This window comes from Vidua macroura, chromosome 2 (assembly GCF_024509145.1).
Source record: "Vidua macroura isolate BioBank_ID:100142 chromosome 2, ASM2450914v1, whole genome shotgun sequence".
Taxonomy (NCBI): Eukaryota; Metazoa; Chordata; class Aves; order Passeriformes; family Viduidae; genus Vidua; species Vidua macroura.
In genome coordinates this window covers 91,657,241-91,682,760 of record NC_071572.1, presented here as the reverse complement: position 1 = coordinate 91,682,760, position 25,520 = coordinate 91,657,241, and the positions used below count along the sequence as shown (strand labels likewise).

Here is a 25,520-nt window from a genome sequence, read left to right as displayed (position 1 = left end):
TCTGTGGCTTTCACATGTGCTTTGGAGGTGAGTTTGTTGCACTAAAAAAGGCCTGGAAGTGCTACACCATGGCAGAGCATAAGAGCTCAGCTTCTCTGGAAAGCTGGCTGTTGCTGGGCCCTCAGCAAGGACTTGGTACTCCTTAAATCCTGGCTGTGTGCTGCAGGAGTCACCTCTGATAGGTAACTTCTGGCTCTTCCCAGCCTGCAAATGGCACAGGCAGTGCTTCTGTCTTCGTTCCCCTGTGGTTTGTGCCTGGTGACCCTTTGGTGTCCTTGTAGTGGGTTTTTATTAATGGCTTGCTGAGTATTTACAGTAAAATGCAAAAGAAGAGTGGTTTGGGATGTCTATTTCAGCTGGATCCAGAGTGATTAAGGAGCAGTGTTTGTAGGCGCTGACTCTGCAAAGAGAATGCTGGAGGTTTTTTTTTGTTTTACTGTTTATATGCCTCAGACACTTCCTTGTGAAATGCTCCAGAGTTTTCCTTTGATTACATTGCCGCTTCATTATCAGTAATGCCTGTTTGCCTTTTAAATTAAAAAGACCTCCTACTTTGACCTCAGAGTAAAACATTCCTGCAATCGAATGCTAGATAACAAAAAATAACATCTCCTCTTTGTGGATCGAAAGAGGGAAGCCAGCAGAAGCCCCTCGTTGCTACTTTGGCAGTTCTGCAGGAGGGCAAATCCTCTCTGTGATGTCTCTGAAGCCAGAGGATGGAGATACAATTGCTCTCTGAGCCAGTTGGGCCTTTCTTCCACAGCCCTGGGATGTTCTGGGTGTTTGAGCATAAGAGTTTTGCTGAACTCCAAGCCTTAGTGTGATTTACATTTGAGATGATTTGCATGCTTTAATTTTGAATTCCTGGTCTGAAATAATCTTCTTGTTTTTAATGTTCTCCTTATGCCAAACCTATGAGCCTATGCTAGTTATGTCTCTGTCCACTGTATAACCAATAACAATTCCAAACTAAAAAAAACCCTGAGGCCTGGGGTGGTTCTGGGGGAGTGCCCTCATCCAGCAAGGAGTATCTGAGGAAGAACAATAGGTCTCCCCTGGCCAGTTACAAAGGTGTGGCCACAGCCTCTGCCTGGTGTATGGTTCTTGCTGTTTATCTGCCAGCACTGTGATCGATGCTGTAAGCCTTTAAGCAGTGTTATGTTGCATGAAAGGTGAGAGATGGGACTTGAGAATAAATCCTCAGGAATACCTGCCATGTCCTAGCAGCCAGAGAGGGATCTGCAAGCTCTCTTTGCCAGGTGATATTTGGGGAGAAGCCATTGTGCTTGGATCTCTGATTCTTTTTCAGAAGACACATAAGGGAGTTGGAGAGCCAAGAGGCTGAAATGAAAATCAACAGTCTGCTTGTAAAGAATTTGGTGATTAGGATTGATCAAAGCCGGAGAGGTCTGCTTCAGACATTTCTTCTTGCTCTTTTTATTTTATGGTGATGTGATTTCAGTGACAGAAACATGTCAGCAAGAAACAGAAAATTTTTGTGTAAGTTATTGTTTGAAATGTATGAAAGAGATCAATTATTATGTTTTAATTCAAAAATTTAAAAAGAGAGAGAAGAGTACCCTCTCTTTCCCTCAAAATTTAATACACAGGGCAAGATGACAAAGACAGAAACTTCCTAGTCTTTTACCTTGTGTTTAGCCATATAGGATATTTTGCGAAATCTTCTCTTCCCTTCCCTCATTCTTTCCCATCCCTGGTGTCACAGTGAGAGGGCAACACGTTGCAAGGTGTTTCCTCCAAACAGCAGAATAATGCAGGCCAGACAGAGTTTCTCAGGCTGTCTTTAGCAGAGTGTGTGCCAGTGGAAGCAAAGAGACAGAACAAGGGTTTACCTGCTGTTTCTTTTGAAAATACATATGTGTAGCAAGGAGACTGTGGAGTTAAGGACAGAACTTCAGCCTAAGCCTTGAAGGATTTTTCTGGTTTAAACCAAGCTCAACAATGATTTACCTGTGGCTGTCTGCTGCAGCACCACTGTAGGGTGGAAGAACCAGTGATGCTGCACCTGCAGACAGTATAGTGAGGGCTTTGTACATGTTCAGATGATAGGGAAAACAGCTGCAGCTTTCTTGTCCTCTGGGCATGCCCATGGACCCTGAGTATCTTGCACTGGAGAGCCCAGCTTCTGCTGTGAGTTCCTGGCATGTTTTTGGCACAGGGGTAGCAGCTGGGAAATGTGCTTGTGTGCTTTAGTTGTGTCATCTCTAGCAGCCCTGGTAAGGCTTCACAAGGCACCTCAGTTCTTCCTTCTGGAAAGGGGAGAAGCAGAAACAAACCAAATAATTTCAGATGTCTGTATCTGACTGAATTCTTCATAATCCACAAGGGCAGTGAGTTAAAACCAGTGGCAACTGAGTGTATTTGCCTATTTGGTGTGCTTATCTCCTCTAGCAAATTGTAACAAAACACAAACAAGAATTCAGCTTTTGTAAGAGAAGGAGGGCTCTGAATTTTTTTTTTTTTTTTTTTTTTTTAACTGGGATATGCATATGTTTTCTAAGGGAAGATCCAATTTTAAGAGACACCTGCATCCACTTTAACCTTCCGGTCTTTGTGATCCCTGCTTTTGCCACCAGTCAATTAATGGACTCAGGAGGACATTCTGGGTCAAGCTATACCAAATACCCCAAATCCTCATTAACGCTAATTAGTGCTCAGTAGATTAATTGGTGGTGAAGCTCATCTTTTTTTAATTACTCGAGCAAATGAGACAGCAGGACCTCGTGGTCAGCTTTGAATTATTCTGTTTGTTTTGATGCATCTCATTTGAATGTGTAAAGCCAGATGTTTGTTGCCTAGATTTAAGGGCTGTTTGCTTTTGTGAGGGATGAGAAGAAGAGAATACAAAAAATAAAATGAAGGTCTCCGTTGACACCTTAGAGCAATTCAGATAGGAAGATGGAAGAGTCATTTTATTCATGGAATTGAAAGCATTATTATGAGATAACATGTTGCCTTTAGTTTATGTTTTGATTTGTCATTCACATAATGAATTTGTGTGATGTTGCTGGCACAGACTTCCAGGCATGCAGAAGTCATCTTGACTCTCTCATGAAGCCATCACAAAGGCATTCCTGGCCTAAGGTATTCTGCATTATTGATAGCAACTAAATCTGATTTTAGCTGACTTGACTAATGAGTTTTTTTAATCTTTTTTTTTTTCTCCTAGAAACCCTCAGAATCTGAACCTTTCAATAGTTTTTGTTCTAGTCAAGTATTTGTTTAGTTCAAAGCATTTTGTCTGTGCTCTTTGTCCTTTATATAATTACAGATAGATGGTGCCTCTGCCTTACCCCCTCGGAGGTCACTGACTAACCAGCTAAAGTGTATTTCACTGTCACTTTCCATGTCACTGACTTCCATAAGAATGTCTGGGCTTGTGTCGTCTTCTGTTCTGATGAATTTTTGAGTTCCTGAATATGAACACAACTGTCCAGTTTTCAGAGTGTGATCTCATGATCTTGTATCCTTTTGCCTCAATGCATCTGAAGATGCCATCCTTAGACCCCATGGGAGTGTTTAAGCCCTGGCTTGGAGTCACTAGAAAACAGAATTAAATCTGGAAATAATGGCTAATGCTTGGAATAGATTTAAAAGCAGTATTTCTGTGAGTAAGGCCCAACCTGTTGCCTGTGAGCCCAGTGTTGTCGTTACTTCTGCATCAAAGTGTGAGGCAGACAGAGAAGTCTTCACTTTGTTACCTTTTAGCAGCAGGCAGAAACCTTTTCTGAAAGCAGGGACTTGTATGAGTGCAAACACTTACTACTTAAGAAAGCCACTTCACTTTCAGGGATTTTATTGGGAGATCTAATATCTGCTTGTAAATCAAATACTGATCCAGTTCAGAAGAACTGTGTTGCATTACTTTCTGTGTATTAAAGGTTTATCTTATAGTACTTGACTGGTCCTGCTTGCAGTCTATTTAGTCATCCTTCATACTTAAACCACAAATGCTCTAATTCTGCATAGATACAATCCAATATAATTTCCCATTTGGGAAAATCAGATGTGACTTCAGTTTTGAACTTGTTGATTGTAATTAGCAATATCAAAGACAGCATAGCTTTGGCATTCTTAGAGCTGCAATGTGTCATTCCTGTTCAGAGGTCCCTTAACAGCAGGCTTTCCTCTGCACATTGAATTAGGAACCTGAGGGACTAAGCATTATTGGTCTGCACCTCATCTGTTACTGCATGGTAGACAAGCAGATGAAGAATTTTTCCTTGTGAGCTTTTCTGCTGTGGTTAATTCCATTCTCAGTGTAAGAATTTTATGGCAAATATTGCTTATTTGTCCCTTACAACAAGTATTTTTGATTGGTTTAAGATTCCTTTTTTTTAAATCACCCTCCTAGTGAGATAGAAAAGAGTCTTCCTACATGTTCTTTACCTGCAGAACATGAACAAGTACTGCACTTCTGTCATTCACAGGACAGCAGTGTGTTCAAACAGTGTTTCACTAAACTAACAAGTTACCCAGCAGTCTTCTGCAGTCAGCAGGAGGTTGTACAGTACAGCATCACTGGTTTGCACATGCACTGGTAGTGGTTGCTTCTGCAGGCTGTCAACTTCCTAAGCAAGGAATGTTAAAGGTTAGAGAAGTCTCATGTCTTGCTTTGTGCCTTCCATTGCATCACCCTTATGTGGTGATTCTTTGTAGTATGGGTTTTCCATCATGCTGCCTGCTTGGAACAGGTAGAACCTTCTTTCTGTATGTACTTGATTTTCTTACAGCCAGTAACTGATCTTGGGTTTTTTTTAATCAGTTGGGTCCTCCAAGATTTTTAGAAGCTTTCATGCTGTAACCCTAGTTTTAATAGAAACATCTGATCCTTTCTTCTTTGAACACACGCAGGTCTCGTGAGCCAAGAGTTGTTAGAGTTTGTTTGACAGACTCAGTTGGAATCAAAACTTTGCTTCAAAATTTATTATCAACTTCTGTTTTATGTTGAGGGAATACTGCTGATTGCAGGCAGGGAAAGCAACCTGCCATACCCATTGCAGGTGTGATTCTGTGGTGCAAGGGAAGGAGGGGAGGAAACCAAGTGTCTGAAAATGCTGAGAGTTTGTAAAGATTTTGAGGAGGTGTCCATAGGTTTTACAAGCTTCTAGTTCAGATGTGTGAGCTTGGAGATCACAGGAAAGAGAGAAGGATTCCACCCTGTCTTTTGTGGACACCTCATTATGCACTGAACAGAGGACTGTGAGCCTGGCTATTACCCTAATGGACTATTAAGTGGAATATAAGCCTGCGTGGCTGGATTACATATTATAGGCATCTCAGAGATTCTTCAGTTACTTTCCTGATTGAAGTTAGCAAACTGCTTCAGTGAAAGGGAGTTGTTTGTTTAAAGCTGTTGTTAGCATGTCGACAGCAGCAGCTGTGCTGCTGGGATTTCCATTTCATACACCAAATGCATGTGAATTTGTAATCTAACCCAGGAAAGATACCAGCACTGGCATTCAGGTGTGTATCCATGTTTGCAGCATAATCAGTGCAATTGCTCCTTGTGAATAAAGATGTGAAAGAAAAAGCAGACTGTGAAAATGGAGACAGTGTAAATGTGGGGCAAATGGGATAAAGGCACTGCAAGGAGCTGTACCAGCAAACAGATCCCTTCTATGCACTAGCTCCATCTCAGTGTCAGAAATAAGGGTGAGGTGGAATAAACAGACCAATTGTGGAGAACTTTGAACCAAAGTAGACTCTTTATATCTTTCTGAAAATAATCAGATATTTAAGTTACTTGAGGCCTCAGTGTAATGAGATTTGAAGGCCTCCAATATTTTAAAACCCCACTGAATTTAGTGGGACTCATATACATAATTAAGTGCTTTGAAAGGTCAGGATCTTTGTCGTCATTTTTTAACTCTGGGCATAAAGTTCTTGATGAAGTGAGTGTTGTGCTTTTTTATAAAAATTGAAGTGGAGAATGCTTCTAATAGTTCCTGTAGGTATGTTAAACCTGTTGTAAGTATTTTTCACCTTAAGTTTGTATTTTCACATTTTGTGAATTCAGCAGTAATTTTTTCAGGCTTCTGACAAGAACTGTGTAAACCAAATAGGTTTTTAATAAAAGAAACTGGATAGAAAGTTTTCTTTCCATATGGGAGGTTAAAATTGAGAGCATTTTTTAGAAAGCAGAGTTAACTATGGGTCCTACCTTTGGTTGCTTCAGGCCATTTTGCAGGTGTGATAGAAGCCTTCTACCTTGTGCTAAGCGACCATGCTTTGCTCATTCTCTCTAAGGCAGTTTGTGGATGCTGTGATTCATATGCATAATATTAAAGAGAAATCTTCCTAACGTTCCATATCGATGTCAGACTTCTAATATGGCTTGTAATAATTTAGAGGCATCACACATTTAGAAATCACAGTGATGGTGATACTAGCGATGAATTGACCAAAAGTAGATTTATAGAAAGTGTCCTTAGAAAGGAGGAGTTCTCTTGATAATGTGCAGTTTAAAGAAAGAGAAAATTCTTTTTCATGCTACAATCACCTTTAGCATTGACAAAGTCAAAGCTGCCAGGTACTTTAAATACAGTTGACTTTTACCTTGAAATTATCTGGTTACTCACTGGTGTGTTTTCTCTCTTTCTGTCTCCCTTAGCGTGAACGAACGTGACCATTTGTTAAAAAGGCTCGGCAGGAAAACTCCCCCGAGCCTTTTCCGCGCTCACTCTGTCCAGCAAAGCGTGTCACGTAAGTAGCGGCTCACATCCGCTGTGTTTCACAGCGTCAGCCCACATGAGGGAAGCCAAGGGTGATTATTTTTTAATTAAATTGTAGGTAGAGATAATCTAGCGCTGCCAAGCAAGACACGTACATTTGGAAGTGGAATTAGTGTATCTGGCCCTAGGCAAGGGGAGCTCAAATGTGGTTAATTCCCTAGGATCCAATCAACAGGCCCAAATGATAAAATCCTAGTATGCAGGTTCTCTAAAGGTAGAATTCTGATAGTCTTAAGAATAGTCTAAAAATGAAAAACTCTGCGTAAAGTAAATGTTGTGATAGAGCCTAGCTTTAATAGAAGTTATTTCTGTATGAAATGTCATATTAGCTGTGGTTTGCTGAGAATACAATGATGTTTCAGGGATGCCATTAGGATTCTGTGTGTTGCTGGTGAGGAAAGCCATGGCCTGCAGAGCTGCTTCTCTCCTCTTCTTTCCCTCTTTGTCTGCTGCTGGGAAAAGAAAAGCAACGTCACAACTGGCTACTGCTGCTGCTTCAAATAAATGGCATTTCTTGTTGATGTACAAGTCATCCATTTTTCATCTTCCTTTGTCTGCTGGACCTGATGGGTTTTTGTCAGTGTTTTAAAGGCTTACACAGTATTTAAAATCATCTCCAGCAGCTCTCTAGGCCAGATGCTTTGAAGGACCATGCTGTCTTGAGGGACCAGGGAGTCCAGTGAGCCCTTTCTAGTGAGAAAATGCAGTCTCTCCTGGGATGAAACTGGTGGTGACAATAGGCTTATTTACTAAAGAAAATAACTCCCTCAGTGTGCAGTACTGCTGCACACAGGGCAAGGGGCAGACACTCAGGATTTGGGGTTTGTATTGCCATTGCAGTAGGAAGTGACACCCTTGACTGCTTAAGAATCACAGTGTCAAATTTTGTTGCTGGCTGTGTCTCCTTCTGTAGCAGAATTGTTATGGCTCAGGTCATGGAGGCAGGGCTGGGATAATACCTGAGGTATTCTTGTTTTCCGTGGGAAATTTGACTAGAAGGAGTGGGACAGTGATGGATCTGATAGTCTTTGTCCTTGATAGAGCCATTGGAAGGCCACCATCAGTGTCAAGGGATGTAGGGTCTTTGGTAATCAATCCCACCACATCTGGGGAGAGAGGCCAGTGAGCAGAGCAGCCCTGTGGGCCATGTTTCTGCAAGGATTTAATCCTTTGTATAAAGGAGCCAGGAATGCTGATAGCAACATGGCTTTGGGCATGCAAACACGCTCTTTGAGGAGATTCCAAAAGCAATGATTGACAGAAGAAATCCATAAAATGCACAAATAAATGGCTGTCAAAATAGTCTGCTGTGGAGATTTACCACAGTCTGTGAAACCTGTGAAGCAGTGCAGAAAGGAGATATACCAGGAGGTAACTAGTCAGACTTAACATGTACTTTTAGTCTCAAAGAACACATCATCAGGTTGTTAGTAGAACAGCTATTGGGAAAGAAAATGAGATCAAAATAAACCCTAATTTGGATAACCAGCTTCCCTATAAATGCAAATGATTAAGTGCTAAATGAGTCAGGCCAGTCAGGACAGGTTACAATCAGCAATCTGTTTTTCACATGAACATAAATTTTGATTGTGAAGCTGTTAGGATTGAAAGATGGTTTTTGTGATGTGTCCATGACTTCTGTCATCTCTTGTCAAATATTATTTTCCAGCGTCGCATAGCTGCTATATGTACAAGGCCATGTGAAATCCAGGGAACATATGTGCTGTTTTCACAACCCTAAATTGTACAACTGTTTACTAAATGCTAGAAATCTTCAAAGCAGAGAGCTGATGAATAGGGCAGTAGCCTTGACATGCTGGGTCGGTATCTTAAATCACACTACAAGTACTCTGTTTGAAGTCTTGAACTGTTCATATGTTTCCACCAGGCCCTAAATTCCCAGGCTGTGAAGACCAAAAATTGCTTTTGTGGCTTCAACTCAGAATCTGTTGCTTACATATAAAGCAGGAAAATGGTTTGTTTAGTTAGAGCTGACAAAAGCTTAAGCAAATGGATTGCCTTGGTCCCAACAAGGAATGAAAATGGGATTAAATTTCCTAGCACAGATTGCAAAGATGCAATACTGTGTTGGAAATTACTTTATTTTTGGCAGAAACCATTTCCAAATGTTTCGGGAGGAAGCAATGCCTAGACAGCTTTGTTTCCAGCCCCATGGAAAGAAGAAAAATCTCACAAGGTGTTTCTGGGCTACTACTGGTGGTCAATGGTAGGAGCAAAGAGCTGACTAAGGTAAGGCTACACAGCCCTGTACAAGAGGCAGAAGCTCACTCTGTGTGTTTCCTTAGCTCTCTGTTGGTGAGCCAGTCCTTCTCCAAAGGCATTAGCACAGCACAAGAGCTTAAGGCGTGATGTATGGCTGGGGTGCTCCCATACAGCACCAGGCTCTTGTGGGTCCAGCCCCCAAAGTGGGCAACAGAGCTGCACAGCCAGTGCCATGGCAGTGCCATATGGGAGTGGCTGCCTTGGAGAGTAGCCCTGTCCATTTGGAAGAGTATGTCCTTAAAGTAAAACCTTCATGGCTACTTTTCTTGCTCTTTGTTTTTGTGTTCCTGAATTGTGAAGAGCTGCCAGAAGCTCTGGAAATAAACCTATCTACAGGCTGTACTGTCAAAGATCACATGGTTCCTTTCTACTAGTATAACTTCTGGGAAGTTTATCAAAACTTAAAAAAAAAAAAAAAAAAAAGGAAGTGTGAAGCTCCTGTTTGGATGGCATTGTCAGGAGACATTAGTGGAAGAGTTGCATATGGTTGTCAAGCCCAAGTGCTAAAATAAAACCATCTCAGTGCAATCTTGTAGGCAGTGCTGACAACGCTGCTCCCCAGGCTGCGCTCACCTCCCGGTGAAGGTGCCTGGTGAAATTGGTCACCCCCTGTTGCCATCTGCTTTCTGAAACCTCTTAAGAATGCGCAGGAAATGCTACCAGGCTCCTCTCAGATGTGTCTTTGTACCCTTCCCTTTAGCTTGCTGTGTGGCTCTCCCTTGAGGGAAGGAGCAATAATGATTTCCAAAAATTCTCCCTCAGAGGGTTTGCTGGCAGTGAAGTTCTCCCCAGGTCTCCATCCAAGTTCTTGTCTTTTTTACTTCTGTGACTTTATGAGAGCAGCACCTCCTTTAGACAAACTCTGTAGATATAAAAGATGGCTCTTGACCTCCCCTTTCCTCCTGCATGACTGACCTGTATCACCTGTGCCCCCAGAGGATGGGAAGGATACCCTCCATCCATAAGGAAAGTTCCACAGCATCCTTCTCGGGTGGTTTGCCTCCTGTAATGCTCCTGCTGGTGTTCAGTTATCATTTGTCTCAATATGCTCTTTAAAAATAGAGCACGGTTTTGGCAGAGCTCCCCCTGAAACACCAATAGCCATGCCTGAGTGAGGATTACTGCACTTGGCCCAGGCTTCCTATGCTAGCAAAGAAAATCCTTCTTCCTTTGACAGAATATGGTGACTTCATAGAGTAAATCTGAATGCAGAGCATATGGTTTGCACCTTATTAATCAGTGGGAAAAAAGCACCTGTCATCTGAGGTTCGTTTCACAGTATGGGGGCTGGCAAATGATAAATAATAATAATGTGTTCATGCTGAGGGCTCTAATCCCACCATTTATTCTCCACTAGCAGACACCTTCTTCCTTTCACTTTTCTGCTAGTGCATTTTTATTTGAAAAACAACAGGGGAGCTACTTGAGATGCTTTCTAAACTCTTTTTCCTCTTATCTTGCTTGTGTCTGAAATATAATATGCATTCTGTATTTTTTCTAAGCTACATGTTTGTTGACAGTTAAGTAGAATTGCAATCTCTTAATATCAATTTAGGAAAAAGAAATAGGAATTATTGGTTTAGAATTTGATGCTGTGGCATCTGACTCTATTTTCTACTTGCAAATACCAGTAAGTTGGTATCTGAGACTAAAGAGATGGGACCATTTGTCAGGGATTCCTCTTGGGTCCTTAAGAAAACACAGGCATGGTTTATCAGAAGAGAAATTATTTACTTCGGTAAGCATTAGTCAGACTGTTCGAGATTTTAGGCAGCTTTCCCTTTCCCAGGTTAAACAGAAGATGCTTGCTGGAGAAGTCAAAGCTGAGTTAGCATTCACTTTTTGACTGGTAAATGTGAACTGTGACATCACAGCAAATCTCCTTAAAAAATTCTGCAGAACCAAATGTTTCTCCTGAGACAGATTTTGGCTGGTCAAGTGATACCACAATGTTGATTTTCATTATATCAAGAAGCAATATTTCCTAAAAGAGATTAAAAAAAAAAAAGTCTCTCACATCTCCCTAACCCCTAAAAGTTTTAGTGGATTTGAATCTAGGCATTTTTCTCCAAAGACAAACAAAAGGATTCATTTTATACTTTGGACTGTACTAAACCATAATACCACTGCAGTATGAATTAGTGAAATGCTGCAGCAGGTGAGGGTTCTGATAGGCTGCCAGTGACAACTGCCCTCTTGCTGGCTGTCCTAAACAAATCCAGGGGCAGACAATTTGGGTGTATCAGATGAGAGTGCAAGGAGTAGAAGGCCTCTAAAATAAATCCCTGAAGTGACTAAAACTGTAAGCAGTCCTTCCATGAGGAGATCTTCTGGAATAAAAAGAGCCCTCTGGACCCTTTCTGGTCCTGGACTTGGAAGCTGTTGCCATGAGAGTGCTGTTGAGCTTGCACAGCGTTGCTGTCTGTGTGGGAGGCACACCCATCGAGATGGTTGCTGTAGTCCAGCGCTGCACAGACCAGAACAGCCATTGCAGCGAACAGAAAAAAAGTGTGTTAAATTAGAGACCTAATGGGAGACGAGATTTGGATCTACTCAAAGAATATCAAAGCTTTAAGAAAACCCAACAGGATACTTTTAAAATTCAGTAGATTGTCTGATAATATCTGGTACCAGTGAAATCTTAGATTTCATGACAATGTGAATCTCTTCTTAACAAATGAGCCCCACTGACAGATACTCAGAAGCGCCCCTTTCCTCCATTAATAGAAAGTCTCAGAGTATAAGGGTCCTTCCTTCTGTGAGGGTGAGTGGGTTGTGCCCAGAAAGCCCCAAAGAACTGTGCTCCTTCCTTGGGCTGCTTCAGGACAGCAGAACAATAAGGGCCTTGTTGCCAAGGCAGGCTCATAGGTGTGGTTTTAAAACTGGAGTTGGGGGAAAAGTTCTAACTTCCAGAAAGTTCTCTAGTAAATGACAGATGGAAACTTTCATTGTTTTTGGATGGGGTCTGGAAACAGTGGAAGTGTAGAGCTACCTGGGGAGTGCAGATGGGACTCAAGCATTTGCAGCATTTTGATTTGACAAGGCGCAGTCAGCTGCCTAAACAGCTTGAACTTCAATTTTAATTGTAATGTGAATAGAAAAACGTAATATGAACTCATCTTCCTGTATAGACATCTACAGGAAAAGTCTTAAAATGAGCCGCCAAATGTTGAGCTTCGATGAGAAGCTTGGGGGTCACAGCCTATCCCATGACATATGCACAAAACCTTCATTGCTGGTAGTCCAGGATGGATGATGGACATGAACATGTAAGGATACCCCTGGTATTCTTAATCACAGATAATCTTAGCCCGAAATTTCTTGCTGCATTAAGGTGTTTCCTATTGGTGTGAGAGCAGTGAACAAGTTCCTTTGACTGAGTTTTACATTGGCATTGCGGAGTGGTTGGGCTGCCTGGCTGTCCACAGGCCTGTGCCAGCACTGGGAATAAGCAGGTCATGGGAAGATGACATGCAGGACTGACTTGTATGGTCAGTGCTGGATTTGCAGTAGTTATGGCAGTTGAAGACTCCATTATGCTGGATGATCTTATGGATAAGTAAATATGGTAAAGCCACCTCGATGCAAATCAGGTAATGGGACATGGGCTTCAGTCTTCTCGGGCTTAAGCTTGTGGTCTTTGACCAAGTTGACTTATCCATGGAGATTTTAGCCAAAAATGCTAACAGGATGCTGGCCCTTCACATGGAGCAAACCCACTGGAGGTGTTTGTTAAGTGTGAATCTACCCTTTTTTAAATGAAAGCCTGTTTTGTACATCATACTTCCTTTGCAATGATCCAGTATGGACATACTTTTTTCCAAAAGGTTGTTTACACTTCATGAATGTATTCTGTGAACCTTCAGCTACAGGCAGGAAAAACAAACCTGTGCCTCTGTAGCAGTATGTATATTGGCATGGGATTGCTCAGGGAAAATAAAATGGGATGCTGGGATAATTGGTCACGTAATCAAATCAAAGTTCCTGCTGTCCTGCAATCACTTCCATGAGGGGTATGTGACTGGAGCAATGTATTTCTGTTTGAATCCCCTCCACTTACTGGCAAAGATTTCTTGTTGTGCTTGTGACTCGGGTTGTCAAAAAATCTCCTGTCCTTTGCTATAGTTTTCATTCAGAATTTTCTGTAGGGCCACATCGGCAAGTCTGTCTGCTGTTTCATCATGTTGACCCATTAGCTATTTGTGACTGTTCTACCAGCATTGTGGTGTTCTGCAGATGCTATCAAAAATGTCACTTGCCTGTCCACAGTACTTTAAAAGAAATCAGGCAGGTGATTATTTTCATCTGAGTAATTTCTAGGGAGACCACAGGATTAACAAAATAGACACCTCCAGAATGTGTATTTTCTCTATGCAAAATATAAGTGACTAGCTGAGAGAATCAAGAGATTCAGACTGTCATTCATCAGATTCCACTAGAAAAATTGTTAAAAAAAGAAAAAAATCCTGAAAGGAGTTAAGAGGAAGATGTGAGAAAAATCTGGTTGTGGGCTAGACACTCCCACCTTTCTCCAGAGAAACTGCTGGTATCAAGCTGACTTAAGAGGAGTGAAGCTGAAATGCAAATCTCTACTTCTCTGTTAAGTCTTTAGAGAAGCTCTGCCACTATGGGAATACTATGGGAGCATGTTCAAATCAATCTCTAGCTTATTAGGTTAACTCAGAGGGCATTGGTGACTGTGTCCACTGACCTGGCCTGGGGAGGAGAGCAGAGGGACTGAGCTGGCAGCAGACACCCTTTCTGTGCCACATGGGCAATGCAGTGCACAGCTCTAAGCATCAGAAGCACAGCACAGAAATTAAGATGTTGTAGTCTCATCACATAACTACATAACTTTGATACCTAAAACTGTTTCTAAAAGTGGTCAGTGCTCTTGAGCTCAACTCCAGTGACTGATTTCTTTTTTCTTCCTCTGCTTTTTCAGATGGGTATGCATTTTCTCAAGAAGAACACGGCGTTGTTTCCCAGTCACAAGTTGTTCGATCCTACGATACGACCAAAAGGAGAACAGAAATAGAATAAATTATTCTTCACTTGATGGGTGGTGGGAATAATGGGATTTGGATCAATGCATCCACTGTTAACACATTCATGACTAGATTTGGCAGCAGCAGCCAAAACACCAGAGAACTCATTTCTGTGGCCTTAGCCAACAAGTTTCTGTATTCTCCCTGCAAACCTTGAGTGCATATTGTGGGGGGGAAACCATTGTTTGACTTCAGTCGCAAAGCTCTGCCTAAAGTTTTGTTTATGTTGTTATGAAGCATTTGACTGTGCTATGTGACGTGTGAAATTAAAACCAGTGTTTTACCACTATTTAAAACATCGGCATAAGGTTGTTCTGGGGGAAAAGTAGAAAATTTATGTTCCATAAGAAATCAGCCTTTGCTTGATTGGAACGGGGTGCTGAGATTTCCTGTTTTGTTATACACAGACCAAGTGCACACAACTGCATGCAGACTTTACTCCTTCTTGTAGTCACTGTTAATTAATTTGAATGAAATTTTCAACAGACTATTTGGCATAAAATTTTTGATTGCAACACAGTTTGTAGCTAAAAATGCTTATTTGCCTTCTTATGACAGAATAACACAAGATAGCAATCAATTACTTAGACTATTTCTTGCCCTCTTACAGGATTTATTAGGTTTCTATCTTAGCTTTCTGAAACCCAAGTAATAGCTTATTCACACAGCCAGGATGGGGAAGTCAGAGCCTGGCAGGGCAGCTGTCTTGAGTGCATGGCATTGGACACCAAGATGAGCTCAATTAGGTGCCTCCTCATAATGCTTCATGATGTATTTGGATGTGCACTTCAAATGTAGCCTGGGGCTTCCCTCCATGACCCCATTCCCAGTTTAATAGTAGAACAAAACTGTGAGAATTTCATTTTAAAGGTACCATCTTGTCAGATATGCTGATAAGATGTACATCTGCATAGGAGGCTGATACTGTAACCCTAAAGAAGCCTTCCCCTGGCCAGGTAAGAGAGGTTTGCAGAGGAGAGAGGGAAGGGATTACACACATGCATGCACACACATGGACACACACAGAGCTGGCCATTGTGAAGAGAAGACCTGCTGTTTGTTTGTTCAGCCAAACCAGTCCCTCTTCTAGATCTGATCCATCAACAGGTTTCCCAAAACACTCAGACCCATGAGCCCTGGAAGGAATGCTGGCTCCATGGCCTTGCTGTGCCATTGGGACAGGCATGCTGCTGCATAGATTGGGATGTTGAAGAGAAAAAAAAAAAGGGCAAAAACTGGGGCATAAGTTAAAGCTGAAAGAGCTCTTAGAAAGCTTATGCTGTCCTCCAGACAAGTTCTATTAATTTTAGTCGCCAAGCCACATTTTTGAACAGTATAAAGTAAATACTGCTATGTTTAAGCCAGGCTTCATGGTTAATGTATATACTACGTCTGTGTATTTAAAAAGTTGGCGTTGTTTTTTGCCCTATTGACCATCATCCAGAATTTTTTATTGATTTAAATATATCCGAAAGCAATTTGAATATGAATGTTTATGTTTAGCAAAGGAGAGGAAAGCTCCAGCCTGGCCTACTGGCTTTATCTTCCTTAAGGGTTGTGAGTAAATGCCAGTGCTCAAGTGCTGTAATTCAATTTCCAGTGCCACCTCAGAGGTTCGGAGTCCCCTTCTAGTTTAGAAAGGGCAAATTTTGCTCCTGCAACACCAGTCAGGATTGCTCTTGGATTAGGCTGATGGCACAGAGGGAAAAGTCATCACCTTCTTTCTGCAGTGCTAATGAGACAATTATGCAATAAGGAAAATGTGCAAATAATTTTGCCATAGGCATGAATGTCAAGGGGCTAAGTGTGGATGTATTTTCTGGGAGAGGAATTTTGTTTAAAGGCACAAATACTAGTGCAGAGAATAAATAAGGGGAGAGTAAACCTGGTCCCAGGAGTTTTTAAATCTTAATGCTGATATAACCTGTTAAAACACTTCCTTTTATTAAGAAACCAAATCTGTTTAGGAAATGTGTGGTGTAAGCCTCTCCTCAGAACAGCTAATTGTTTCTTCGTTTTGTAAAAACACAAGGAAAATTAACTTCCCACCAAGGCAAAATGAGATCAGCTTTGTCTTTGTACTCTAAGCTACACACCAAACATCGGCATGTAAACAATTTGGAGGCTTTTCATGAGGCTGTAGAAAAAAAACTTTTAAAGCCTTTGGATAATGAAGAATGGCAAGTAAATGTGTTAAGCAGAGAATAGAAGGGGTCCTGGAGTTTTTTCTGTTCTTAACTTAGGGCAACAAAATTTTGCAGAACATAATGAAAGATGCTGGGGAGGAGCAGCTGTCATCTGATGTGATTTATTTTATTAGTGCAGACTATGGGCTGTATCATTTTGACCTCCCTGTAAATTGAGGTCAGTGTGTGTCACAAACAAAAACCCTCCCTAGAGTGAATGGTGGCTTAGACTGAGGTACGTGTGTTGGTTGTCAGCTCAATGGGAATTGCACATGGGATTTGTCACAGGGCTATACAGTATGTGACACTGGGGCTGGTGGGTCAGACTTTATCATCGCTGTATGACCTTAATCTCTAGCTGAGTTAATTCTGTAGAACCCACCCAGGTCAAGACCTGGCATTCTTCTTGTTCTTTGGAGTCATTACAGGAATTAATGTATTGTAATGTGCCACAGACTGGGTGTTGGAGTTGCTTGTCTTGATGAGCAATGATGAGGTGCATTCGGGTGCTGTGTTAGCAGAAGGAGAATGACAGCTGCTCTGCATCAACAGAATTCCTTGTTCATTAGGGCAAATGCATGGAGCAGTAACAGCAGCCTTTGAAAGTGCTGTGTGAAAATGTTATCAACTAGACAGGGTATCGGAGCAGAAGGAATGGGGGATTTCTGCGTGACTGTCCAGACTTAACTACTGAGGCTTGATCAGAAAAGGGCTTCCTGAGCAGCTCTCTGCACTGACCAAAGGGAGATGGGTTTGGATATTCAGATGGAAGTGGTGATTTTCCTGAATTAGATTTGGCTCTGGTTACTGCTTTTTATAACACCGTAATAGCAGCTTGCATAGAAGCTGCTGCTCCTTTAATGATTGCCTGGTAGCAATTTAAAGCTGGCAAGCGGGAGCCTGAGCTGCAATGAGAACTGCTGAGGAGTCTGTTGACATTTTCTTTTCTTTGACAGGGCTTCAGGTCCTGCTGTAGGGAGCTAGAATGGGAAGTCAGTAATAACTTGTCAAGAAGAAATTGTGAATAACCAATAAAAATATCTGGGTCAAACTAGGTTGCTAATATACCTAAAAATGTGTGTAGAGTTAACATGAAGTATATGGGCTGTAAATTAAGATAACAGTCAAGCCTTGCTAATCTGCAGTTTACTAGACTACACACCCCATAGTGCATGGCCAAAACTGTGCAGTCTCTTCCCCTGCCTCAGCCAGCAGCTCATAGCAGATGCTGCAGAGAAATCTTCTGTTACTAAGATTACATTATTTTTTACAGCATGTACTGGAGTGTGTTCACTGGGAGACAGTCATAATAATAAAGTCGTAAATAAAGCAGAGAAAGCTTTATTTATGTGAATATGTGAAATGTGGGGGCGTGGTCATTGGCCACACAGGGTGCAACTTGGCCTTCTGTGGACAACCCAAGAGCCTGAGAGGTGCACAGTCCTTACACTGTCCCTGTCCTGCAGGCTTAGTTTGCTCTTTTGGACTAATTCACTAAATCTTCTGTTTTCACATTGCCTGCAGTCATCAGTGAAGACTACTCTATTTACATTCTCCCTTGGTTTTATAACTAATGACTTAATTTAATCTTTAAATACTCAGAGGAGTGTACTTCTCCCAGCTCAGGTTTGAAGCAGAGCAGGCACTGAGAGGGTGCTTGGCCCTGAGAAGCACCTTGGGTTTAGCGGATTTCTCATTAGTGTTAAGCAGTGAGGGTATTTTACCTTTGTTTTGAATCATCACACAGTATCAATGCCTTAAACTTCAGTCAGGTTACAGGAGAGCTCTTTGTGTCCTGTTGAGTCTAACAAGAAATGGTGATGGTATGAAATACCTGAGGGGTTGGAGAGGAGAATTTGGCTGTGTCTATGCTATACCTGGTGTATCTGGGTGGGTAGCAGACTGCTTCTAAAATATGGCACTGACCATATATTTTCCTCAGCCTCCAGACAGTTGGCCCCTTTCTGTCCTGTCAGGAAGGATGCTTACACTCACCTCTTCACAGTACCCTGTAAATACCCAAGAGAGGCTTCACTACCTTTCAGCATCTGCGACCAGAGCTGTGTGTCCGGAGAAGGCCACGGGATAGGTCAGTACAATAGGTGACAATAAAAGAAACCCATATGGGTACCTTTTCCATATGTAGCAGTAAGATTAATGGAGGCTTTGAGCTTTGTTGGCAAATGAAAACCAGAAAGTGCCCTGCACTGCTTGGCCACACAAGTGAATCCCAAAGGTGATTGCTTCTCAATGACCTGCAGGAAACCTAGACAGCCTGACTGAGTTTATCTGGCCAGGAATGTGCTTTTGGATGGGCTGTCTGGAGAGGTGAAGGGACTGAGAAACAAAATAGATCGGCCAAGACCAGTGCTGCTGTTAGAGGTTAGTGAGGGGAGGGATTCCTCAGGCATCTGTGAAGAGCTATGATAAAGCTGATTTCTTTGGTTCCTTCCTGTGGCTCTGGGAAGGGAGCAGAGCTGAGCTGAGAATTTGTGAAGCACTGTTACCTCCTGAAGCTGAGTTTCTCTGGTACCAAGCTGAGTCCTGGACTTAGAATGAATCCCTGCCAGAAGCATTCCCTGCTTAGCATGCTTTGGCTCTAGCAGGTTGTTTCCTGGGTTATGAAGATGGCTAAATTGTTTACTGGTTCCTCTTCACCTCATGGACTTACCAGAACTGAGCACTGGAATTCCTTCAGTCCTGACTGACACTCCATCATGGACAGTTAGTGGGACTTCTGCTTATCTGTTGCTCCTGGGCAGGTTGCTATCCCTCAGGCCAGTGCAAGGGGCTTGTTAATCTGGGTGCCTGGATCTCTTTGTGATAGTGTGTGAAGCCCAGGGGTTCACACATGGCCTGCTCATGTGTGGTGTGGACAGAAGGTAAAGTGGCTGAGTACTGGTGTTTATCCAAAGCCTTCCTTTATGTATGAAGAAGGTGAGATAAGTTCTCCTGAAGTCTGCTACAAGAGGTCCGTTCTCCTTCAGCGTCTTTGTAGCTACTAAAGAGAAACAGAAGTGTAGTAAATGACAAATTCTGTGTGGGCAATCCCAGCACTGGGCAATCACTCAGAAGTCTAAAAATGAAGAAAAGTGTTAATATATTGCCGAACTGTCACTGTGCATAGCTGGAAGGTCAGCACCCTTGTAATTATGGAGAAGTGAAGCCAAGGGAAAAAACCAACATTAAGAAAAAGACATGATTGTTTTAAATTCTAACTACCTTACTGGGTGGTTTTCCTGCGAAGATGTTCCAGATGTCGTCTTGGCATAAATTAATCAATTTCAAAACATCTGCAGGGTTTCTTGGAAAACATGGAGTTTACCAGACAATGCTTATGCTCTCCTCAGCCCTTCTGGTTGATATGTTGATTCAGAAAGGGAATGAGGGTGCTTGCTGTTCTTACTGTCAAGAGTTCATGGACTGGAAAGTTGCTCAAAGTTGTTGCTCAACTCTTTTTTTTTTTTTTTTTAAAGAGCTCCAGTTATAAAGCAATGAGGCAGCCAAACCCTCTGGGACTGTGTACATGTGTGTGTTGGAAGAGTTGTCTGACTTGAAAACCTCCCCTTGTCCCTCCTCCTGACCCCCAAAGTGCAACCCATTGTACTGGGAGGTCAAATATTCAGCGTCTTGAGTGACAGGATCTTTAACAGCATCTTTTTCATCAGCGAGCCAAGTCATGTGCCCGCTTGTCTGTCATATCTGTACTCAAATTGCTTAAATATTGTTTCAGATGGGGACGTTTTAATCTGGATATGCAGAGAAGAGTGATGCTGTGGGGGGATGTATAATTGGCTCCCAGCAGAGCAGCAGTGGTGTGTGGGTTTTTACCTCTAGAAGTGTTACCATTTTCAAGTCCTATTAATGTCCTCTGGTAGTTTAAATACAGCATTGCATTACAGTGGAGTTTGTTTCCCTCTCAGACTGAATACAAATAAAGGTCATTTACTTGTATTTTTAGAAGGTTCAGAAAACTTAGACAATTTGTAGCTTTGAACAGCATTGTTGACTGTTGTATGTCTGCACAAAAATATTTCCAATAAACCTTTTATTAAAGCAATCCAGCAGACCGAGGCTTGTTTGTTTTATCCCCCTACAAGCTTTGCAGCAAGAGTTCCATGTTAAATACATTTGAGATTTAGTCTGCAAAGCTGTTGAATGGATTATTTTTATTTTCTTGTGGCCTTTTGGGTGTGTTTTAAGGGCCTGCTCGTTAGAGCAAGGCTTGAGTTCCTTTAATAGGTCTCAAATCGGGCCTCAAATACAAGGCTAGTATGACAAAATAAGAATGGTACTGATGAGCTGACAGCAGGTACTGGTATTCGAAGTGTCTTCAGGGGCAAAACTATCTTTTTATATAAGCTAGATGGAGAAAGATTCTTCTGCAAATGATACAAATGATAATCTCACCAAAGCTTCACCAAAATAAAGCTTGGAAGTCTTTTGTCCCAGTTAAGTCATGTAGACACAGCAGGGGAAAATTAAGCCCTAAAAACCCTCCCTGGCCTCCTTACATGCAGCTAATTTTGCAAGAGGCTTTTTTAACATGGGGCGTTCAGGCTCCTGAGTCTGAGGGTGAGCATGGTCTGATAGTGCATGCTCGTGTTGCCAGACCTGGAGAATGACTCTGGAGGTCCCTGGCCTCAAGCAAGAGTGGCAGCAGGAAGCACCACACGAAGGCTCTCGTGTCCCCAGTAGCACTGCATCCATACGTGCCGGGGGACACCTGGCACCGACTCAGGAATGGGACTCAAGTCATGGCTGAAGTTAAATTTGCACAAAAAGGTTGGTTGGCCTTACTTGATTTTTGGTGACCGTGGGGAACATGTACTGTCAGATCCCTATAGAAAATGAAGAGATCCCTTTATCCAAATACTAATAGATGCTGGAATTAAACAGATTTTATCAGGAACAAAGTGCATATTTATATATAGTTTGGCTAAAATTTTCCCCCTTAGGGTGCTATAACTTGAGGAATAGGATTTTTCCTAATAGATTGCCGACAGAACCAGTTTTAAAAGCGTAGAGAGACTTTTTTACAACAAATTATTTCTGGATTTTCTTTTTTAAATCGTGGAACAGAAAGAAGGTGTAAGCCAAATCTCGCCTCTTCCCTTGACAAGTCATTGCTTGAGCACATTTCAAAACATTTTTATCCCAAAAGTCAGACCAGTATCTGCTTTTCCTTTGCAGGGAAATTAAAAAGAGAGTGATGAACTTGTGTATCCCTGTTCTGCTGGAGTAAATGCCTGCTCCTTCCCTGGGCCTCCATAGCTGCAGCCCAGCCTGCAAGCATGTAGCAGCAGGAACTGTGCTGTTTGTAAAAGCTTCTCACACATCTGGGCAATCAATTATGCCAAAGTAAAATTGATGATAAACTTAAATAAGCCTCATTCAGTTGGTGGTGGGAGAACTGGATGCTCAGCCAACTGCTCCCCACACTGTTGTCTGTTGTACAGCGCACTAAAAAGGAAATTATTCTCAGAATTGTTAAACATAATGGATTGCTGCTTAAACCCCTTATTAGATATATTAGTTGACTAATCACCTCAGAGACTTTCCCTCTAACAGTCTGACAGGCAAGGCTGTGAGAGAGCCTAGAGCTCATGTCCCAGAGCCAAATATTTCCTGGAGCAGCTGCTAAGTCTGTTGACGGCAGTCTTCGGTGCCTCATACCAGAACAAAGAAGAATCAAAGTCCCTAAACCTGTAGATTAATGCTCAAGTCTGAAATGGGAGCATTAAAAAATAAAAGTGTAACTGAGAAAGGTCCGGCTGAGGAATGTTAAGCAAGATTTCAGAAACATAATCCCTTTTAGTGAGTGCTGCTGTGGCAGTACCCGATGACCAGCCCTCCCTCCAGCACAGCCCCGTGCCTCTTTGAGTTCCCTCAGCATTGGGGGTGCAGCAAGTCCTCAGAAACACAGAAGGAGCAGTGAGTTTCCTCCTCAGCAGAAATACAGGACTGCAGAGAAACGAGGCTTTAAAAATCCCTGAAAGACACTGCTGGTTTGTGGCTGTCTACACTGATGAGGAGTGGGCTGTGTCCCAGGTAAGGGAATGGTGAACAGTGCTGGTGAGACCTTGCTGCAGTGGCCATGCCCAGCCAGGACATTCCCCATGAGGAAGCTCTAAAGACAGTGGGGTGATGGTTGAAGAGGTGGTCATGGTTCCCCTCTGTATTTCCCTTGGTGTTTGGTGCTGCCCCTGTGAGGGTGTCATGTCGGAGTGGTGAGGGCACTGAGCTTCCTGGGTCACACAAAGCAGCCCTCAAGTGAAGAAGCTGCAACCTTTCAGGGCAGATTGGAACTTAAATCCTGCAGTGGTGAGTCTGGGAGCCTCAGCTCTCACAGCCACCTTGTCTGATGGCTCAGCTGGCACTGGCCTACAGCCTCATCAAAAATGTGCAGCACAGCTGTCACAGTAAACCAAGACTGCTTTTTTGGTCCTGTGGAGCTGCTGGTACTTGTTGGTATCTAGTACAGGATGCAGGAGCACCCCCCAGTTCCTTGGGAGAAAAGGACTGGAAGAGAGGGATTCTGGGCTGGGTTTGTATCTTGTGCTGGGTTTGTAACTGTGCTGGTCCCTCTCACTCCCTTTCTCCACACTGTGGAAGGAACTGCCTGTAAGCTCCTGAAAACATGTCTTAGTCCATAAAAAAACCACAGTGTGATCTTAGTGCCAGCTCATTTGGATGTGCCAGGTATCAGAGCTTGAGCTGCCTACCGCTCTCAAAACTGCTAACTAAATCCTGTGCAATGACTGTATGTATTTGCCCATCCACAGTGAGGGTGGGCTTCAGCTTCAGCTTTTAAACTGGGAGCCTGATTCTGACTGCACAGTAAATCTACAGCAGTTGCTTTTGCTTTGCAGCAATGCAAATTGAGAATAATTTTTCCCCCATAATGAGATATTTACAATCATGCATAGACTGTCTGATTGTGTGAAGTCAATAGGATTCTGTCTCTCAAAAGCAAATATTGAGGGAATTAGCAACTGCATAAGCCAATATTTACCATTTGGGTACTGAATCATAGCAGAGACTGCACAACACACCAACATCCTCATCTTGTCATGCAACAAGTCAGACCTGCCCTATTGCCAGCATCTGCAGCACCAGTGAGCTCTGGGAAGTTTGTGGCCCAGCTAAGCTGGGCTTTGCACCCAGCAGAATCAAACACTTTGCCACATTGTCCCCATCAGCTTTCAAAGCTCTTCCTAAATCTGATGGAAGGAAACATAAGTACCCCACCCCTGGAAGCGTTCAAGACCAGGCTGGATGGGACACTGAGAACTAGACTATCTTTAAGGTCCCCTCCAAGCCAGCCAATTTTTTATAATCTTGTGAAGCTGCTCAGTATCTTGGAAGGGAGATAGAGAAGTATTTTTTATTTTATCGCTGCATTATTTTTTGACATGATGCTCAATTGCCCTGGTTTAATAGCATTGATGGGATCCAAAGTAGTGCCTTTCTGCTTTATTTTTTTTTCAAATTAACCTAGAGAAGCAAACCAGGGTGGGCCATGCCCTGAGCTGGTTCAGCACTATACATGAGGAAGGCTTGGTGGAAAGCAATTTACCTGTTGAATTAAACATTTTTCAGCTTGATGTATCACTGTTTGCCTTGATTTTGCTGGAGGTTTTCTGAAGGACTGATAACAGCCAATAAGGGACTATTTACTTGAAAGTAAAGGATGATCAGGTTTAGGAGAAAGATGTTATTGCTATTCTTTCTTGAATGTTTGAAATCTCTTTTTGCTGTTATAAGCCTAAACAGTGTCTCTGCAACAGCCTGTGATGGCAGACAAGATTTCAAGGTTTCAGGTGAGTTTTCTTTTGTATTTCCTGATGTGTTATGGACAATGCAAACAGAAAGCAATATGTGTCCTTGGTGAGCTGGAAGTGCCCAGTGCAGAAAGTGACTGCTTTGAGTTGTTACCTGCATGGCTTCATCTCATCAGAAATAGCCACTGGAACTGATCAATATTAAAAATAAAGTCAACTAACTTTCTTTTGACAAAGACAGCAGCTAGTACAATGCTGGAGGCACTTGCAATCTGAGAGCTGTGAGTCATGTTACACTCCAGAGAGGTTTGTCTCCCCTCTTGTAATGAAAATCAGAGAGTAAGAGGATACTTGGCCTCTTGCACACCTAGCAACTTTTCAGCCATGCCTAGTGGAATGTTTGCTGCCTTGCTCTCGGTATTTGGAAGATGTCACCTTTGATGTTAAGTGGGAAGGTATTTTCCAAATGAAGCTGTGCCTCTGCCCATGAACCAGATGCCCCAGATGTTCCCATCCGGCACAGCTGCCCCTACAAGAGGTCTGGCTCATCAGGGACAAGCAGGAGATGGAAATGACACGAGGGAAAACGTTGCAAACAAGCCAGCATGGAGAAGCTGGAGTAGGTTAGAGGTGCAGGGTCACAAGCCAGGTGAAAAAGGCCTGGGGTCAGGTCAGTGTGCTGAGATTTTCCAGGTATAAAGGACAAATTAGGACAGCATTTCTGTGGTCAAATCAGAGAACCAGTAAGTGTTAGCACAGTGTCCTATGCCAACCCAGGCCACACAGGAAGGGGAACTCTGCAGCAGGGGGAGAAAATCCATCCCTGTGCCATGGCTGTAGTGGTTTCCTGGGGAGGGGCAGGGGGGGAACCTGTGTCTGGGACTGGGTGTCCCCCAGGAGTTGGGGGAACTGGCACACCCCAGGGTGCTGAGACATGACATCACCTGTGCCACCCTCACCTCCAGGATTTGCTGTGGACATGCCAGCACTATATAGTTTTTGGTGCAGAGCAGCCAGACAACAGTGTTGGCTCACTCGAGGCCTTCTCACTGGAGCCCACACTGGTATTTTGTGGCACATGGCCAAGCACGATGGGCATATCCCCATTGCTGAGACACAGGAGGCTGTTACAGCACCAGTGACCGGTGTTATCTGAGCATTCAGGCTGCACAGAAATACTGTCACAAGGATTAAATGCTCTCCTATGGGACAGGGGACACTCTGAGCCTCCAGGGTGGACAGGGTCTCATGGAACTGGCTTCACTCAGTGTAGATGGGGAAGGGGAGAAAGGATGTCACAGGCTTATGTGATTTGTTCAGTCCATTTGCAAGTGATCCTGGGCAGGAAAATGTTGCAAACCCCACTGAGGACAGAGAATTATTACAAAGGGACCTACTGAGAAGCGCGAAATAGGAGGAGGAAACAATAAAATGAGATTCAGCTTGGAAAAATAGAAGGGAATA

The 25,520-nt window shown here is 42.8% G+C and overlaps 1 protein-coding gene across 1 annotated transcript in view; it reads left to right on the top strand.

Annotated features, from left to right (window-relative positions):
• ATP8A2 (ATPase phospholipid transporting 8A2) overlaps positions 1-14,097 on the top strand; it is a 274,582-nt gene extending 260,485 nt beyond the window's left edge. The window contains exons 35-36 of the mRNA XM_053971420.1: positions 6,635-6,726; positions 13,984-14,097. Coding sequence (XP_053827395.1) covers positions 6,635-6,726; positions 13,984-14,081 — 190 coding nt within the window. The 3' untranslated portion in view covers positions 14,082-14,097. The remainder of the gene's footprint in view (positions 1-6,634; positions 6,727-13,983) is intronic.
• Positions 14,098-25,520: the final 11,423 nt, after the last annotated feature.